At 36.6% G+C, this 18025-nt stretch overlaps 4 protein-coding genes across 5 annotated transcripts; 2 read left to right on the top strand and 2 right to left on the bottom strand.

Annotated features, from left to right (window-relative positions):
• Nucleotides 1–102: 102 nt before the first annotated feature.
• On the top strand, nucleotides 103–3006 carry GCS1 (mannosyl-oligosaccharide glucosidase). Its single transcript, XM_089839388.1, has one exon. It carries the CDS (start codon nucleotides 265–267, stop codon nucleotides 2776–2778), a length of 2514 nt encoding a protein of 837 aa, XP_089695514.1. The 5' UTR covers nucleotides 103–264; the 3' UTR covers nucleotides 2779–3006.
• A 40-nt stretch (nucleotides 3007–3046) lies between these two features.
• Arp1 (Actin-related protein 1) lies at nucleotides 3047–6137 on the bottom strand. The gene is made up of 9 exons (XM_089839410.1): nucleotides 5996–6137; nucleotides 5719–5783; nucleotides 5578–5653; nucleotides 5260–5510; nucleotides 4975–5191; nucleotides 4813–4905; nucleotides 4513–4749; nucleotides 4391–4431; nucleotides 3047–4111 (listed from the first exon to the last, which is right to left on the bottom strand). Exons 1-9 carry the CDS (start codon nucleotides 6041–6043, stop codon nucleotides 4009–4011), a joined length of 1131 nt encoding a protein of 376 aa, XP_089695536.1. The 5' UTR covers nucleotides 6044–6137; the 3' UTR covers nucleotides 3047–4008.
• A 153-nt stretch (nucleotides 6138–6290) lies between these two features.
• On the top strand, nucleotides 6291–8374 carry Su(fu) (suppressor of fused domain protein). The gene is made up of 6 exons (XM_089839405.1): nucleotides 6291–6547; nucleotides 6604–7205; nucleotides 7631–7727; nucleotides 7794–7952; nucleotides 8023–8230; nucleotides 8294–8374. Exons 1-6 carry the CDS (start codon nucleotides 6291–6293, stop codon nucleotides 8363–8365), a joined length of 1395 nt encoding a protein of 464 aa, XP_089695531.1. The 3' UTR covers nucleotides 8366–8374.
• Nucleotides 8375–8414: 40 nt separating this feature from the next.
• LOC149673715 (uncharacterized) lies at nucleotides 8415–14378 on the bottom strand. Of its 2 annotated transcripts, XM_089839386.1 has the most exons (11): nucleotides 14138–14378; nucleotides 13624–13822; nucleotides 13328–13452; nucleotides 12978–13261; nucleotides 11408–12900; nucleotides 11139–11343; nucleotides 10961–11064; nucleotides 10827–10896; nucleotides 10478–10753; nucleotides 10041–10092; nucleotides 8415–9077 (listed from the first exon to the last, which is right to left on the bottom strand). In XM_089839386.1, the coding sequence occupies exons 2-10, from the start codon at nucleotides 13750–13752 to the stop codon at nucleotides 10049–10051; spliced, it is 2730 nt and encodes a 909-aa protein (XP_089695512.1). In that variant the 5' UTR covers nucleotides 13753–13822; nucleotides 14138–14378; the 3' UTR covers nucleotides 8415–9077; nucleotides 10041–10048. The 2 variants fall into 2 exon arrangements, with proteins under 2 accessions (XP_089695512.1, XP_089695513.1); XM_089839387.1 differs by having other exon boundaries at nucleotides 13624–14284.
• Nucleotides 14379–18025: the final 3647 nt, after the last annotated feature.

The following is an 18025-nucleotide window of genomic DNA, read 5'->3' as shown; positions in this document are numbered from 1 at the left end:
TATTTATTTATTAGATATTTTGAGCGAAAAGCCGAAAATTCTACATAGTAAAATTATTCTTTAAATTTTGGAGCTTTTGGACACGCTTCTACCAGCGTGATCGAGTGGGCCGTGGTAGGTCCAAACAAACGCCGGGGAACCGGGTAATTGTAAATCAATTCATGTTGATTTGTTAACGTATGCTCTTCTTGCTGCTGGTAACTGGGGTTATGCATTATTGTATTTATTTTCATTAATATTTAATTGCTCATAACAAACATAAACATGGCAAGACAAAGAAAAAACATTAAAAATAACGATTCTCCGGAGAATAAGGTTCAGAAAAATGAAAAAAATCCAGAAGGTAAAAGTTCTAGTGAAGGAACTGGAAAAATTAAAAAATGGGAAAAATCAAAATCGAAGAAACAAAATGATTCCAAAGATAAGATGTCCAATCTGAAACTATTCATCGTTTCAAACTGCATCGCATTTTTCTTTGTCGGATTATATTTGGCTTATCGTTACCGAATAGAGCATACTGTTACCACTCCCATAAATCTACCCAAAGTAGTTTCTGTAGAAGGAATTGGGTCCAATGAAAAATACTGGGGTAGCTATCGAAGCGGGCATTATTTTGGCATGAAAACGCGACACCCAAACTCTCCAGTAGTGGGATTAATGTGGTTTCCCCAAAGAATCATCGATAACACCTTAAAAGTGAGACATTGGTGTGATTTGGGAGATGGTTTGAAACGTTACAGCTGGCTACAACATGACGGAGTAAATTTTGGCATCCAAGAGATAGAAGATGACGCAATAACAATTAAAACGTCCTTTGTTAAAAGGCATGGAGGGAAATTTGGTGGTGATTGGACAGCTAGGATCTCCATCACGCCTAATAAGAAGACTGAAGGTTCTCCCATGCTAATGGCTATTCCCCATTCATTTCTAATCTATATCGCCACTGACGGGGATGGAAGTATATCACCCGTTATTCAAGATGATGGCCGTCTCGTAACTGTCGCGGGATATGCTGAAAGTTTGGGTTCATTCAATCTACACTTTATACCCAAAAAAGGAGGGATTGTTCGTTTCAATTATCTAAACACCATAGCTCCTAATGGTCTGCAATACCTTAAAGAAGTGGTTCTTCAAAATTTGGCGGTTTTTAAATCCAAAATAAAAGACCAGTTACAAGTTTTGGGGTTAAGGGGTGACGTTTTCCCTCCTGATGAAGCTCAATCCACACAAGGCAACTTTATAGCACACCAAGTGACAGTCTTTCCCCCTTTTGACATGGAACTCGTTTTTGAATCGGGTAGTTTTATAGATCGGCCAAACCGTTTAGAAGGACATATTTTTGATCAGGAGTTAAAAAGGCATAAGGAAAATTTTGAGAATAAGTTTAGCGACGTCTTTCAACTTCCCTTGAAAGGATATTCGAAAGAAGAGACAGAAATTGCTCAAGCCATTTTTAGTAACCTTATTGGGGGTATTGGATACTTTCACGGGAAATCTTACGTACAATCCGAGTATAGTAAAGACCCGATCGAATACTGGGCATCCAGTTTATATACCGCAGTTCCGTCCAGATCAACGTTCCCAAGGGGTTTCTTGTGGGACGAAGGTTTTCATAACTTAGTGATAAATCGCTGGGATCCCGTTATAACTAAAGATATCCTAGGACATTGGTTAGATTTCATGAATGCCGATGGTTGGATACCGAGAGAACTAATACTAGGAGACGAAGCTAGAGCTAGGGTCCCCGCGGAATTCGTCGTTCAACATAATTCAAACGCTAACCCACCGACTTTACTATTGTCTTACGATATTCTCGTCAGGAGAATGGTGACGGGAGAAATAGAAAAAGACATTGACTTTCTTAAGAAAAGTTATTCGCGGTTAAAGGCCTGGTTTAATTGGTTCAATACCACTCAAATTGGTAAAGAATACGGAACGTATCGTTGGAGAGGCCGAAATCCCGGCGCTATCAATGAATTGAACCCCAAAACTTTAACATCCGGTTTGGACGACTACCCCAGAGCTTCCGATCCGACTGATGACGAACGTCACGTTGATTTGCGTTGCTGGATGGCCTTCGCGGCTAATGTTATGCAGGAAATTGGCCGTATGGTAGGTGAAAGTTGGTCAGATTACGCAACAACCTTCAAGTACCTATCAGACAATGATATCTTGGAAAAACTTCATTGGTCTTCGAGTTACGGATCGTTTTGCGACTATGGTTTACACACCCCGGATGTTAAATTAATAACTCCTCGCACCGCGCAACCAGACCCACCTAAAGTCCGCGCGCATTTAAGCCCACCAAAATACCAATTCGTCAATAGCTTCGGATACGTTAGTTTATTCCCATTGATGCTACAAATCCTTAAACCTGAAAACCCAGTCCTTTCCAAAGTCTTAACCGATATGAAAAACCCCAAACTTTTGTGGACCAACTACGGGTTAAGATCCTTGGCTAAAACGGCTCCACTATATCAGAAACGCAATACGGAACACGACCCGCCTTATTGGAGGGGCGCTATCTGGATGAATATGAATTACTTGGTACTGAAAGCGCTGAATTACTACAGCGAAATCCCGGGACCTTATCAAGACGAAGCCTTCGGGATTTATAAAGAATTAAGAAAAAACGTCGTATCCAACATATTAAAGGAATATAAACGAACTGGATACGTTTTCGAGAATTACAACGATATCAATGGCCATGGTCAAGGATCCCATCCTTTCACTGGATGGACATCGACAGTCGTTTTAATTATGGCCGAAATTTATTAAATCGCAATTTTCTTTTCTATTCCGTTAACTACGTGCCATTTTATAACTAATTTTTTATATTCAAAAAGATTTGAATTACGTACTTTACTATTAGAAAAGCTTTAAACCACCCACCTAGATAATGAATAATAAAAATGTTTGAAGAGGGAAAAATTTAAAACGGATGTTATAAAACTTTTGTAATAATTATTACACCATTAAAGAAATCACTTCTTGCTTAGCAATAAATTACTTATTTTTTTATCATTTTAATCAACAAAACTGAAGAGAGGGGATTCTATTTTTTTTTTTAATTTATTTAAATTGGAATGGTATAATTAAATTTCTTCCAAAATTTCGATTGTTCGCGTTAGAGCCTTTTTCTATTACAATTTTCTGCGTAGGAAAGCAATAATAAACGAAGAATTCGAACAATTTTAGGACAGCCTTCAGGAAATATATATCAATTATTAAAATTTAGCTCTCGGACAAGGCTTATCAATTAGGCTTAGCTGAGAACCCAACCCACGTGTCCGGCATGAATGCGTGATCAAGTGGGTCGAAAACACAGCCCACGCGCCACTGGACACAGCCACACAGGCTGTTTGCGCCCTGTCCATGAGCGCGTGATCGAGTGGGCTGTGCTAAGAATGTTTAAAGCTATTAAGTATTAATAATAATAATTATGTTAATTATTAACCTAACACGCAAAATTAAATACGTAATAATCTCCTAGATAATAAATTTACAAAATATGGCCTCAAGAACTTCTAAAAAGAACAAAATGAAGAAGGCCAAGGGGAGTTAAAACGGAAAATCATTAATTGTTTTTTGATAAATTAAACACTAGCTAGATTAAGTTATTAAAAAATATGTCGCTTTCGTTTAGGTGCTTTAATTAAACCAATATTTGCGTTGCTTTTAAGAAATTTATAGTTTTTCATCAAAAAAGGCACACAAAACACAAATTGGTTTTGGGAGCAGCCGCATTTTTTTTGTTACCTTTTTGGTCATTAATTATATAAATAACATTCTCTTACCTTTCGCAACATTTCATACTTTTTTTTTTTTTTTTTTTATAAAAAATGCTGACTGTTTCTGGGGTTTTCGTTTTCCAAGTTTTCATTGGTTAGTTTCGCAAAGCCAGCCTATTTTTTTTTTAAATTGTTTTTACATTTTTCTTCCCAGTTCTAAATGAAGATTTGATTTTGAATCATTTGATTCTTTAATTAAGGGATGTTCTTTTTTTTTTTAAAACATCTTTCTGTGAATGGCTCTGGCTCCGTCTTCATCATATTCTCGTTTGGAAACCCAAATTTTCTTGAAAGTATCTAATGATGCCAATATAGAGCCTCTGAAAGGGTTTCTTTTTGGTTAGTTTTGGAACTTTAACATTGACTATTCAGTTCTTAAAGCAAAGGGCGGCTCCGTTGATACCCCTGAAAGATGCCTTTTCCGCTACACGTTGGCTAAGCTTGGCAAAGGCTAGTTAAACCAAAGGCAGGAACCAATGGGACCTAGTGCATTAGGTCTAATTGGTTCCTGCCTTTGGCAAGGTAAAATTCGTGTCCAGAAGATTAGCCACCATGCTAGGGGGTGATCATGGAGCCGCCTGTTACTTTAATTATGTTACCCAATCCAAGTTGAATAGAGTCGCTCCTGAGGTGCTGATATCTAAGATGTTAATCATTATTATTGTAAGATTAAGTATAATTTGTTTTCAATGGGCTGTTTATTGATATTTAGTTTATTTACCCTAATTTTTATATCTTTGGGAGCTATTTTCTTAACTTCACTTAGAAGTCGATCACCGAAACCTTTGAATAAAGTTGATCCACCGGAAAGAACAATGTTCTGATAAAAAACTCTCCTCAAATCCATATCAGATTTTTGAATAGAGTAGACTAAGACTTCGTGTAGACCTTCAAATTCCTCTCCGATTAAATCTGGCCTAAATAAGATTTCAGGGGCTCGAAATCTTGCAGGTCCAATCTAAGGCAATCAATATAATTATTGAAGAACTTAATCCTCACATTCATCAAAAGCAAATCATACTTCTAATAAACTACCATCTGGTAGTGTATACTGAGCTTTCTCCGTTTCCATAGTTTCCTCTCTTTGAGGATTACTGGCGAGATAACAAGCTCTCTAAAGAAACACCTTTTTTTTTTAATTCAGGTTTTCTTTAAAAGGTTTGTAGACTCGAGTTTCACAAACCTCCTTGATTGTTTTAACAATCTCAAATTCAGCTGTTGTGTGAGAGTTGAAGCCTTCTTTACGTAAAAGAAGTCTCAAATAACGCGTCACGTCTCTACCAGCAACATCAACCCTCATAATGCTGTGAGGTACTGTAAAACCTTCATAGATTGGAACAGCGTGAGTTACACCATCCCCCGAATCAAGTACCACACCCGTTGTTCTTCCTGTTGCGTAACTATTAATAATTCTAGGTCAATTTGGACTCTAAATTTGTGTTAGGGAGATTTTGTTGATTGTATTTACAGGCTGAGAACAGCTTGCATGGAGATAAATAAAGCTGGAACATTGAAAGTTTCAAAGAAGATTTCAGCAGCTTTTTCTCTGTTTCTTTGAGGGTTTAATGGTGCTTCCGTTAAAAGCACAGGGTGTTCTTCCGGGTATGTTTGTAGCTGCTCTTTGGAATAAATATAATGCCAGATTCGTTCCATGTCATTCCAATCCGTAACTGTTCCATGTTCCATGGGATAACGAATGCTTAAAAGACCCCTGTGTTCCTATATTTACATTATCTTTAAGTATAATGAGGTTAAGAAGCCAATTTAATAAATAAATCTGACTAACTTCAGCCTTAGGGCCGATAAACATATCGCCTTCGAGGGCTCCAGCCATTACCCTGACGTGTTTTGGCCTCCCGATACTAATTTTGAAAGATCACATTCACCGATAACGAACTTATGACATTTAATAATATTAACTACTTACTAGTTTGGAAAATGGCATTTTGGTACTTGGTCCCCGGCAAACCCGGCTTTAATTACACCAGACCCCTTAAATTAATTACATTTAATTAAATTTAATAGAAAAGAATTATTAAAAAAAATAAACGTGTTTTCATAGGCGGGGTATGAGTCATCATCACTGTCAAAAATTATATAGCGTCAACATGAAGCCAAGGCTTAGCAAAAATACTTTCAAACAGGAAATTTCTCACTTAATATTTTACTGGGAATTTTAGGAGTATGATATTGATGATACTCACATTATCAATAACAACGGGCTGGTTGATAATTACGTCGTACGCATCCATAATTAAAATAATTTACGTTAATCCCAGAGCCGAAGTGTTCACGAATCCGTATCAAACCAAACCAGCGGCTAGGGGTCATAGATGGCGTCCCTAAACGTGGGCACAGTCAAAGTTGAAAATTCGGCAAGTTAATGGTGAACGATTGGCGTATTTCCAAATAAGTTTAAGCATGTTTTTTAAGCAAAATTTTATTAAAAATTAGTTCAAATTAATTGTAAAAAGACGTCTTGTAGAGCATTTTTTAAAGATGGAAACTTTCGCGCCAGTTCAACAAGTTTTCCTTGGTCTTGAAGCACTGTATTCAACATGCAGGAACGTCTACCCGGATCAACCAAACCCATTGCAAGTCACTGCTTTGGTAAAATATTGGTTAGGTGGTCCAGATCCTTTGGATTATATTAGTATGTACGCGAATCCTGGTGATGAATCTAAAGGGGTATCACCTCACTGGCATTATGTTAGTTTTGGTTTATCAGATTTGTACGGAGATGGACGCGTTCACGAGTAAGTATTCCGTAAGAATCTTTGATAATTGAATATAAATTTTATTCCCCTTTCAGAATGTCTGCTAGCGACGTGCCAAGTGGTTTTGGGTTTGAACTAACATTTCGTTTGAAAAGAGAATTGGGGGAGACAGCCCCTCCAACATGGCCAGCCGCAATCATGCAAGCTTTAGCCAAATATGTCTTCCAATCAGAAAACCGTCTATGTGCCGGAGACCATGTTTCGTGGCATTGCCCACTAGATAATAGCGAATCTAGGATACAACATATGTTAATGACGGAAGACCCTCAATTGGGAACTGTTATGACTCCTTTTGGACCAGTAGCTTTCATCCAAATTGTCGGTGTTTGTACCGAAGAGCTGCAAGCTGCTCAAAGATGGAATGGTCCCGGGGTCATTGATCTAATGAAAGCAGTTGGGGGAATTGGTGGTGATTGGCTAGTTACTGATATGAGGAGAGGGGAATCCATGTTTGAAATTGACCCTGATGTTCAAGAGGCCATTGAGGAAGGAATTGAAAATGAGGGCTCAAATTTGAGTGGTGTTTCAGCTAGATGTTCATGGTCGGAAAAAGTACCAACTACACTAAATTATGATGGAACAAGGGGGGGAAATCAAAGAGAAGGTGAAGCTGCTGTTCCCCATTTATCAGAAGATGGTTAGTTAATTACTATTAGCAGAAGTGGTATGATACTAGAAGTATTGAGCTAACCAAATTCTTCACTCGGCATTAGTGAAAAGACTTGATAAAACACAAACGGTTGGCCCTCTAGTGGCGGTTTCCGAATTTTCCCTCCAAAACGTGAGACGCTCGCGGTGGTAGACGGCCGAACTAGATTCAAGCACCCGCGTCCGTGTTCCGCCGCTTTAGGTTGAGGGGAAGGGGGTAGGAAATGTTTTTGGAACTCGACCAATTTTTTTCTCTCTAGTTTTAGCGCGTGGGAAGCGGCATAAAATCCTCAAATTTGTTCACTAGTGCCAGGATCTATTACCAATGCTAGAGCCCTTCACTTCTAGTCTCATACCACTTCTGCTATTAGATAGCGACAAAAATAAATCTAATTAAATCCAAATAAAACTTAGATACAGCTCAAATAAAAGCCACTTTAAAAAAGGGATTATTAAACTCCAAACCAGTTCTACCTCCAATACAACCAAATAAAGCCAAACATTCAAATCAGTAAGGGAAAATTGTCAAAACAGTGATTGTAAACCATCCCTGACCAATCAAAAATTCTTATTTCAGAAATACATCTTCCAATATTAGGAAAGAATCCTATGACAGTAACGCTAGTAATGATGTCACATCCTTAGAAACTGGTGAATTAGGTCGAACCAGAACCTTAGAAACCGTCCATATGCAATTTAACCTTGAAGCAGGATCAGTCTTGCCTTTAGCCCTAAAGTAAATGTGGCTAATCCCCGTGAAAAATGTGAAAATAATACATTGTAACATTTCCTTTACATTGCAATAGGGGGAGATTAAAACACGGTCGACATTTCACATTTAAGAGCGTGATTGGAGATGTAGCCATCACTTTTGTAGCTCCAAGTGTTGTTGGAGCTTTTGCTGATGTTGAACACCCAATTGCCGCTCACGGTCCATGGTTGCAGATATTATTAACTGAAGATTTACTCGAAGAAATGATTGAAGATTTGGAAGAATTAAATCACCCTGAAACTGTATGTTAAATATTAAATACTTTTAATAAATAAATAGATAATTAATTATTTAAATTATTTCAGATTGAATTACCCAAAACATATTTTTGGAAAGATAATAAACTATCAATAACGTTACTCCCTGAAGAATATTAATTATTAAAACTATATCAACACCGCCTTTTTTAATCTAGTTTTTATATTAAAAAAAAAATTATACCATACCATTTTTTTTATATAACTACGTTTGTGTTTTTAAAATTTGGGGCTTCCAAATGTTTTTTAATTTTATTTACTTTTGGTTTGTTTAATTAATTAATTATTTCAAATTGTTAACTTAAAAATATTGTAGCTCTTTGTTAGTATTTTAGAAGTGTGGCCTTTTTTTTATTGTTCAGGGTTTTGAGTTACTATTTAATTTAATAGAGATTAATTAACTTTAAAACGATTTTAAAGTTAATTAAAATTTAGAGAAGAATGTTTTGTTTTTCCCCCCAAAACGTGTTCCAAAAACATTATTATTATTATTATTTTTAAACCTTTCCAATAAATGTTGTATTTGTGTTCTGTAAATATTATTAATTTGAAAATCAAACCACATTTTTATGATTATTTTGTTTTCCTTTTAGTTTTTTGATTCGCCTATAATTATTTTAATTTTTCCGAGTGTTTTTATATATTAATAATATTTTGTTTGTATTTTTAGTTTCTACCTCTAGTTTGTTTTACAAAATATAAGAATAAATATATTTATAAGTATATTGTTTATTGTTGTTGTTGTTTTTGTTGACTAGATTTATTGCAAAAAGGTTTTTTAAAACATTTACCCGATGATTTCACATTAGTTTGATTAATTTTAAAATTAATTCTGAAAGAACAACACGAGAGGAATAAAATAATTTCTATTAATTAAAGGAAAAGTTCAGGTAACATATCATTATACCTTAAAGGGGCTGGCCGGGGGGGGGGGGGTCAAACTGTTGGTTAGCATATTGCTTATAGCGTTTTCCTTTGTGGTCGCCCGAGAGCGCTCCGAGATCGCTCCATATTTTCGTGTTACGTCATCGCTCTAGCTCGGAGGACCGAGAATGTAGTTGCTCCCAATGAAAGACAAAAGTGTTTTCAGAGCGGTTTTGTGACGTCATCAGGCGCTCCATTTTGGTCGCTCCATCTCTAGAGTCGGAGCGGTTGGGATCAATCCGGGAGCAAAACGGGAGGGAGCGACTGGCTCTATGTAAGACGCGCCTCCGTCTCGGAGCAGCTCGTTTTTTTTCCAATGAAAGACGAATGTTTTTTTTCGGAGCGCTCCGCGAGCGCTCGGATCACCACAAAGAAAAACGCTATTACCCGCCCACCGCGACGGTGGCGCCATTCCTTATGGACAAAGAGCTGGGTGTTTTCCCCCTGAACTAAGGGCGGTCTAAATATAAAAGGGAAAATATATTAAAAATATCTAAATGATCTCTTATTACAAAATAATTAGAACATTTAATTAGTCTTAAAACGAGGACTACTACCGCGCCATCCGCCATTAGTTTAGTGGCGTCTGCTAGCCAGAACCACTTACCCTTACCGGATTGGTTGAATTCTCACAAGCTGAGAGAGATAGGAGTAAGAGGAACAGATTAGCAGATGGCACTAGACTAGTGGCGGATGGCGCAGTAGTCCTCGTTTTAAGACTAATTAAATTAAATGCTAATTAATTATTTTGTAATAAGAGACCATTTATTTTTAATATTTAATTCCTTTTATATTTAGAAAAAGGCCGTTCTTTAAGGTATAATGTTACGCTACCTGATCCTTTTCCTTTAAATATTATAAATAAACTTACATTAATGATTACGAATCTTCACCAGATTCATCATCGGAGCTCTGAATATAAACTGCAAAATAAAAATGTTTTTTATTGTAAAAATATTCTGGATTTCATAAATTAATTAATTAATTATTTTTTTAAAATAATGAAAATTAAATTATATTAAAATTTAAAAGCTTTGCCTTAAATTTATTGACAATTTCATTTGGATATCAATATGATGATATAAACTTATTACGCCCTTATTTCCTACAAATTAAATTCATTCTGTAATTTAATAATTTTGTTAGAAAAAATAATTCGTTAATTAATCACGCGACTTTTAATTTTAACCATGATTAATTTTATAACGTTATCAAATAGAAGTTAATAAATCGTACGGGTGTCGCTAAACACAAAGAATAAAAACACATTTAACGTAAAACGAGTTCCTTAAGACCTGCTATTTCTACCTCGAGAGCCTCGATTGCTTTCAGTTTTAGCTGATTTGGGTGCAGTTTCACCCTCGGAATCCGGGCCTTTAGACTGTTTTCTCTCCACTATCCTAGAGTAAGGTCTTTTACGAGATTCACTTGGTTTCGTTTCATCAGTCGATTTCCTTTCCTTCCTCGTTTTATTAAAAATAGAGGAATATTCATCGGAGGCGTATTTTGGATTTATTTTACGTTGTCTCCTTAAACCGGAACGAAAACCGGTTCGCCCTTTATCATCGTCTGAAGTTTGAGTTTCTGTTTTGATTCAAAAGAAAAAAACCTTAAGATTGTCGTAAAAAGGTAAAGCTCTAAAAGATTGGGGGAGTACCCGATGTTAGATCCTCTTTCTGGGATGAGTTTGACTCATCTATAACGGGTAATGGATCATTTCTGGAAACCTATTAAAGTCATTAAGTTTAATTAGTTTTATTTAAAGAATAATTTAACAATTTTTGAGTTCACCTTTTGCTTCTTTTTCTTGCGTTCGTCTTCATCTTCTTCCTCAGGTATAGGAGTATTTCTACCGGATGAACTCTTTTCTTTAATTATAGCCGTGATTTCTTTAACTATAATTAAAAGAGTAATTAGTTACTAGAATATCAATTAAGGTATTGTTAACAAAGGTAAAACATTCAATTACTATCTTTAAGAGGAATTTTCTTCACTTCTTTAACGGGGGAAGGTATGGGTACAGCTTTCATCTCATCACTGGAAGATAAGCTGATTTCATCGTCAAATGAAGATAGATCACTGGTATGGACAGAACTGACAGAGACATCAGATTTTTTATCTTCTTCTTTCGCTTCCTCCGATCTTTTACTGTTGTTTAGGGCACGAATAAAGTCCTGTAATCAAAACAGAGACTTAGATTGGCAGTTGAATAAAACGTATAATCAATCATCTACTGACATCATCAGTTTCGCTGCTTTCCAATTCAGGTGGTTTCTTGTCAACAGAGTTAATATCGGGAGATTTAAAAATGTGACTGTCTTCATTTTTCTCGGTTTTTGACGATTCTTTTGATGACTTTTTTGGGCTAATATCTTTTTCGTATTCTTTTGTTGAAGACTTTGAACTAGTTGATTTCTGAGTGTTCGTTTTACTAGAACTGATTTTACTACTAGATTTATCTTTTGAGCTCTGAAACAAATGATCCAATTTGGAATTTTTTGAAGCGGAATCTCCGCCACTTTTAGATGATGAACTAGACGTTTTACTTTTGGCTTTATCTTTCTCAGAGTTTGAAGATTTTGGAATAGGCTTTGCCAGTGTGTAACTTGAAGAACTCTTGCTTTTCCCGCTACTTGAACTTGAAGAGGATTTTGATTTCTCCGTACTGGATTTTGATTCTTTGGAATCTTTTTTATCTGATTTATACTTTGAAGAACTTGATTTAGAAGATGAACTAGTTGAAGTCCTGTGATCCCTTTTATTTTTATCGCTTGATTGGGATTTGCTATCTTTAGAGTCTTTTGACGACTTTGAACTACCGGATTCCTGTTTACTTTTGGATGATTTGCTTGATGAATGTTTATCTTTAGGGGGTAATTCCGAGGACGAATTGGATCTACTAAGAAGAGAATCTGATGATTTTTTATCAGATTTTGAAGAAGAAATCTTTTCAGTCTTTTCTTTAGTCAAATCAGAAGATGAATTGGATCGACTCATACTATCAGTTGATAAAGTTCTAGTTTCATCTGATGGTTGATTTTGATTTGATTTCATAATTTCCATTGATTCCCGCTTTTTCAGTTCTATTTCCACCATTTTCTTGCTTTCAATTTCCAAAATACGTCGAATCTCTTGTTCAAGCTTCTCTTTATCAGAGAGTTGGAGTAATTTCTTGATTTCACTCTCCAGACTCTTTTTATCATCATTAGTTTCTTCCGTCGCTACCTCTTCTACTTTTGGCTTAACTTCATCAGTTTTTTCAACAATCCCAGGTGAAGTTTCCTTAACCTCAACTTTAGTCTCAATTTTCAAATCTTCAATGATAGACTCTTTTACAGGATCCTCAATAACTTGAGCATTCTTTTCCGAGCTTGTTTGATTATCAATATCCATTTTTTCATCTTTGGGACTGTTTGATGCGGTGGTAATGTCCCTTGAATTCTCTTGACTCTCTTGGGGGTCATATATAACCAAGGGTTCACTGTTAAATGAACTACTGGTATCATCACACTGGCTAAACTCGGAGACATCAGGAAGTAATTGTTCTTTAATAGCATTATCTACTGAAGGTTTATGTGAGGGTTCCAAATCAACACCGGGTGGTAGAAGCTCATCATCTTCACTAGCTGTCGTCTCTGTTTCTCTACTTGTGTTTAAGATCGAATAATCATTGTGATTTTTAATTGTACTGATTTCTTCCGTAACATTTTCCTCATCCTTGTTATTACTGGCTATACATTTTAACATAAAAAAGAACCATACAAAATTTTAGTCATAAACATTTCTAGAGTTTCATTAAAAACATCACCAGTTTCGTGAGGTTTTTCTTCAGTGTACAACTGACTGGGCACTTCTTTAATTAAAGGGCTTGATCTCCCTTTTTCAACAGAATTTTCCAGAGACTTCCATCTTTCATCTTCTTTGTCATCTTTATTGCCAATTGCTTCTGATTCTTCAGAAATCGGTTCGGATTTATCAAGACCCAAGTATCGCCTAGCAGCTATTTCAATTTGAGGTAGAAATATTCTGTTCGCTTTTGAGTTAACTATTTGGTCAGCCACATGCTCCACTCCGATTGAAAGCATTCCAGATCTTTTATAAATAATATTTTTACTGTAGGTACGTAGCAAAAATATCCGAGTTAAAATCGAATCATACTCGTTTATTTGTCGTCTTAACTCGTCTCGAAGTTGGTTTTTGTTCATAGAAGGATTCCATGATTGTTGGGATAAAAACTTAGAAACGTAACCCTCAACTCTCTGCCTTAGATTTTGATAAGATGGCTATTTAAAATTTAAAATTAAACACTGACAGTCTTAAGAATGAGTAATTTATATCTCAAATATTTTAACGAAACTATTATTTGGCAAATAAATAATAAATAAATAAGAATTAAACGAAATCTAAACGGGAACAGGCCCATCATCATGTGAGGAAAATTCCCAAAGTCTTACCTTCGTATCCACATCGGCAAGACAATCCCTTCGAAATTGATCAAATATTCCTTGGGATTTTAATTGTTTTACAATATTTTCCACTATTTGTTGATTAACAACCGGCATGTGTATGGAATTACTTTCCATTTAACTTAAAAACAAACTAATATTCACTATACAAACTCTGCGAAAATTCGCGAAATCGCCATCTTGAGTCCTGGGAAGAGCAGACAACTTTGAGAGTGTGGAACCAGAGAGAATTTAGAAGGGGAGTGGAAGGGGTGGTTTGGAATGTAGCGCAACGTCGTCTGCTAAACGTTATCTAGGCAGGTCGATTTCCGGTATGATGCGTTTGTAACAGAGAGATTTTAGAACACGCCTACCCCAAAAAGCTCAACGGGACATCTTGTTTGGGCGTCATCACGTTTAATAGAGTCAAAGGGGGGACCTTCCACTCCCCTTCTAAATTCTCTCTGGTGGAACCATGGAGGAACAATAGCAGTATTGCATGGGGTTTAGCCCATGGCCTCACCTTTAACGTCGCGAAGTGTGCCGTTTTACATCTCGGCCGGCGTAATCCGCTATCTAATTACACCATCAACGGACACTGCATCCCCACCACTAATTGTGAAAGAGACCTCGGGGTCCTTATCGATCCCCTACTTAAAACTACTGCACACTCAAACAAAGTTGCCAAGCGTCTCCGAAGCCTGACTGGTCTAATTCGCCGCAATTTATATTTTCGGTCTCCCAAATTGGTCGCAACCCTATATAACTCCCTCGCGCTCCCCATAATTGATTATTGTTCCCCCATTTGGACGCCTCAAACCTCCACTGATCTACAGGTCTTACAGAAAGCTCAGAACGCCTTCACCAAACTCACTAGTAATGTTTGTAAAAAGCCAGCCCCTACCCGCCTGTCCCTTCTCGCCATTGACCCTGTCTCCACGCGACACCGTATCAATAATCTTTGTTTAGTTCACGATTTCTTCCACCTGAAACTTGATTTGGATTTCTCTGTCTTTTTCACCCGCCATTCCGATTCGCGTACCCGAGGCCACTCCAAAAAGTTAGCTAAGCCTAGAGCCCGTACTTCCTTCCGCCAATCCCATTTTACATGCACAGTCATAAACATAGATATAGTAAAACTATAAAGGGTCTAGATCCACTTCGCTGGCTTAGGCTTAACGAAAAAACGCGGAAGGGGCAACGAGCAGACAGCCGCTATTTTCTGGGGGTAGCCGTATAAAACGCCATCTATCGGGGACAAATTAGCGGCCAAAATTGGAACTATCATAAGGAGTAGTGGCACTCTATGTTAACTCCCTATAGGGCATAATAAGTCAAACCCTCGGAGATGCCATTACTCCATTTTATACGAGCTAAGAGCGGAAAAACGTATTTTATAAATTTTACACCTGTAAAATCTTTTAAAAAACACTTGGAACTTGTATTTCTACTTACTTTCGAGGAAATACCACCGTTTTCTGAAGGTAAGAGTATTTTTTTATACATTTATTAGTAATAAAAACATTTAAGGCGAGCTAAGCCTTGGTCTTGTAAAACACGGCAGATTAGTGATTACTGATTAGCGTCGTTTTCAGCGTTGAAAAACGTTATTTTATCATGTTAAAAAAACGTTAGCAACGTTTTAAGGTACTGATATTTAAATATCCGGACATTAAACTGTTACATATTCTTAAAATAAGAGTCGATAATGGTGCCCACCAAAACAAACTTTGTTAAGTGTGTGTCTCTATATTTAAAGGCATAAAACGAAATATAACATAAACGTTTTTATTTACTTATTTATGTAACAATCATGGCTTCAACTCATGTTTGCTGCGTTCAAACTGTGGGTGTAAAGAAGGTTTTCTTTCTTACCACAACTTTCCGAAAGAGACTGCCACTAGAAAGAAGTGGATTGATTCTATAACAACAGCTGATATCTCCAGTTTACGGATTTGTTCAAAACATTTTACAAAATCAGATTTCTTTCCCACCACTGGAAAGAGACTACGTAGAGCGCTCAAACTGTTCGCGATTCCATACTAATTTGGAGATCAAATTAATGTAACTGATGAAATTATCCCTAAACTGACTCTCCGTAATTTGACTCTCGGGCAACAATCTGAAGCATTAGAAGAAATGGGAGCGTTGTCCTTTGATCATGGATTGAAGCATGAACCCGCTGCTTTTTCAAATATTCAGGCAACACATCAATACCCAGTGTCACACCTCTGTGGGTTTGATTGTTAATCCACAATTTTGCTTCCTTGGGGCCAGCCCCGATCGCCTTATACTGGTTGAGGACCAGCTGTACTTAGTGGAGATCAAATGCCCTTACGCTATTTTCAAGAATAAAGAAACTATCAGAGGAAAAGCAGCTTCGGGTAACTTTCACCTTTACATTGACGAAGAAACGGATGAACTGGAACTGAGAAAAACTTCAGACGTCTATCATCAGATTCAGGGTCAGCTTTTCGTGTGTAACGTACCCGTATGCTTTTTGGCAGTATTTGTGCCACCCGATAACATCGAAATCTTGATGATAGTGAAAGACAACCAATTCATCAATGATACCTTGCTTCCAAAATTATCCACTAAATATTTCATTAGTCTCCTACCTCATTTTGCCATAGAAATGTTCGAAAAGCCTAAAAAATAAATTTTCCAAGTCACGAAAGTACAGCCTCTATCATTCTATGTGCAAGTTGCAACAGTGCAAATCTACATTATGGCCATGACCAAGGCTTAGCTCGCCTTAAATGTTTTTATTACTAATAAATGTATAAAAAAAGACTCTTACCTTCAGAAAACGGTGGTATTTCCTCGAAAGTAAGTAGAAATACAAGTTCCAAGTGTTTTTTAAAAGATTTTACAGGTGTAAAATTTATAAAATACGTTTTTCCGCTCTTAGCTCGTATAAAATGGAGTAATGGCATCTCCGAGGGTTTGACTTATTATGCCCTATAGGGGGTTAACATAGAGTGCCACTACTCTAAGCTCATCCCTTAATTTAGTTTCTAAAGTTATCGATAGATGGCGTTTTATACGGCTACCCCCAGAAAATAGCGGCTGTCTGCTCGTTGCCCCTTCCGCGTCGACCTCCCATTGAATTGTGTATCTACCAGTCTTGGAAATAAGGATTTTTTTGAAACTAGTCCTCGGGACCAGTGACCCCCAGCGTCTACAATATTAAACTGGTCCTTGGGACCAGTAACCCCATCCCTAATTTATTTTTTACTAATCCTATTGAAAAATTAAGAGAGTATTTCGTTGACGCACAGCCCATTCAATCGGGCTATAGATGCAAAAATTATGTCAAAAATCAGAGTTAACTCCGTCATTGGGGGAACACCGTTTTTTGGTCCTAATTTTGAAAATACTGGTTGAAATCTCTTGAAATTTTAATGAGATTTGCAAAATAATGTTTGGTATTTTTGTGCAAAGTTGTAACAACATTAAAACGAAAATGAACCATAATTTAATGGCTTAGTCTCAAACAGTTTAAATTTGTTTCCTTCAGCTTCACTGGTTCGAGTCTCTTGAAATTTTAGTGAAAGGCATATTTAAAGGTTTTAAATTATTGTGGAAAATTTCAAACTTTTAAAACGAATAGTCCTTTTCCTAAAATTTCCCTAAGGTTGTTGGATTATGCACAAGCACAATTTTAATGAATTTTTTGGAAGTGAATTGTTTCTTTGAAAACTTTGAAACTTTGCATCATAACTTAAAACCGTTCAATGTGCCTCTCACTAAAATTTCAAGAGATTCGAACAAGTGAAACGGAAAAACTTATTAAACCGTTCCAAGACCAAGCCCTTTAAGTAGGGCTAATTTTCGTTCTAATATTTATACAAAAAACTATAGAAGGGAAACTTTTTAAAATTTCCAAATCATAGCAAACGTTGTTTTGCACATCACTTTAAAATTTCAAGAGGTTTGCACCAGTAGTTTCAAAATTAGGGCAAAATAACTGTGTTCCTCCCATAGCCGGTCATGTTAAAAGCTGGCTCCTTGGATTTTTCGAGCGAAAAAGCTCATAATTACCAACACGCGCTTTTACATAGGAAAAACATTGTGTGAAGCCAAAGCGTGATCGAGTGGGCTGTGGTTGTAGCAAGGAAGGCAACATAGGCAAGAATGAGAAAATGTCAAGGCTAGGAGACTATATCCATGGAGTAGAAATTTATAATGACTAGAATTTTTAAACTGGTCCCTCCTGAATTTTCATAAAAATTCTCAATTAATAAACTGGTCCCAAGGACCAGTAACCCCCGGATTTTGAATAAAAAAACTGGTCCGAGCAATTAATAAACTGGTTTTTGACCTGTGGACCTGTGCTATTTCCAAGACTGGTATCTACCCTTTTAATATATCTATGGTCATAAACGATTGGAATTCTTTGCCCGAAGAC

The sequence above is a fragment of the Phalangium opilio genome, unplaced genomic scaffold, assembly GCF_054372755.1.
Source record: "Phalangium opilio isolate 3A_F unplaced genomic scaffold, DU_Popi_V2 ptg000048l_1, whole genome shotgun sequence".
NCBI classification, from domain to species: domain Eukaryota; kingdom Metazoa; phylum Arthropoda; class Arachnida; order Opiliones; family Phalangiidae; genus Phalangium; species Phalangium opilio.
This window is presented reverse-complemented; position numbering and strand designations above follow the sequence as displayed.

Bases quoted from the DNA above. Each gene is read 5' to 3' on its own strand.
- GCS1 (XM_089839388.1), top strand. From the start codon at position 265: ATGGCAAGACAAAGAAAAAACATTAAAAATAACGATTCTCCGGAGAAT.
- Arp1 (XM_089839410.1), bottom strand. From the start codon at position 6,043: ATGGATGCGTACGACGTAATTATCAACCAGCCCGTTGTTATTGATAAT. The intron at 4,906-4,974 runs GTTTGTGAAACT...GTGTTTCTTTAG, and splicing joins TTGTTAAAACAATCAAGGAG to AGAGCTTGTTATCTCGCCAG. The intron at 4,112-4,390 runs GTAACATAATTA...AAACCCTTTCAG, and splicing joins CTCTATTCAACTTGGATTGG to AGGCTCTATATTGGCATCAT.
- LOC149673715 (XM_089839386.1), bottom strand. From the start codon at position 13,752: ATGGAAAGTAATTCCATACACATGCCGGTTGTTAATCAACAAATAGTG. The intron at 10,897-10,960 runs GTGAACTCAAAA...TGACTTTAATAG, and splicing joins GCAAGAAAAAGAAGCAAAAG to GTTTCCAGAAATGATCCATT. The intron at 10,093-10,477 runs GTAGAAATAGCA...TTTATTTTGCAG, and splicing joins AAGCAATCGAGGCTCTCGAG to TTTATATTCAGAGCTCCGAT.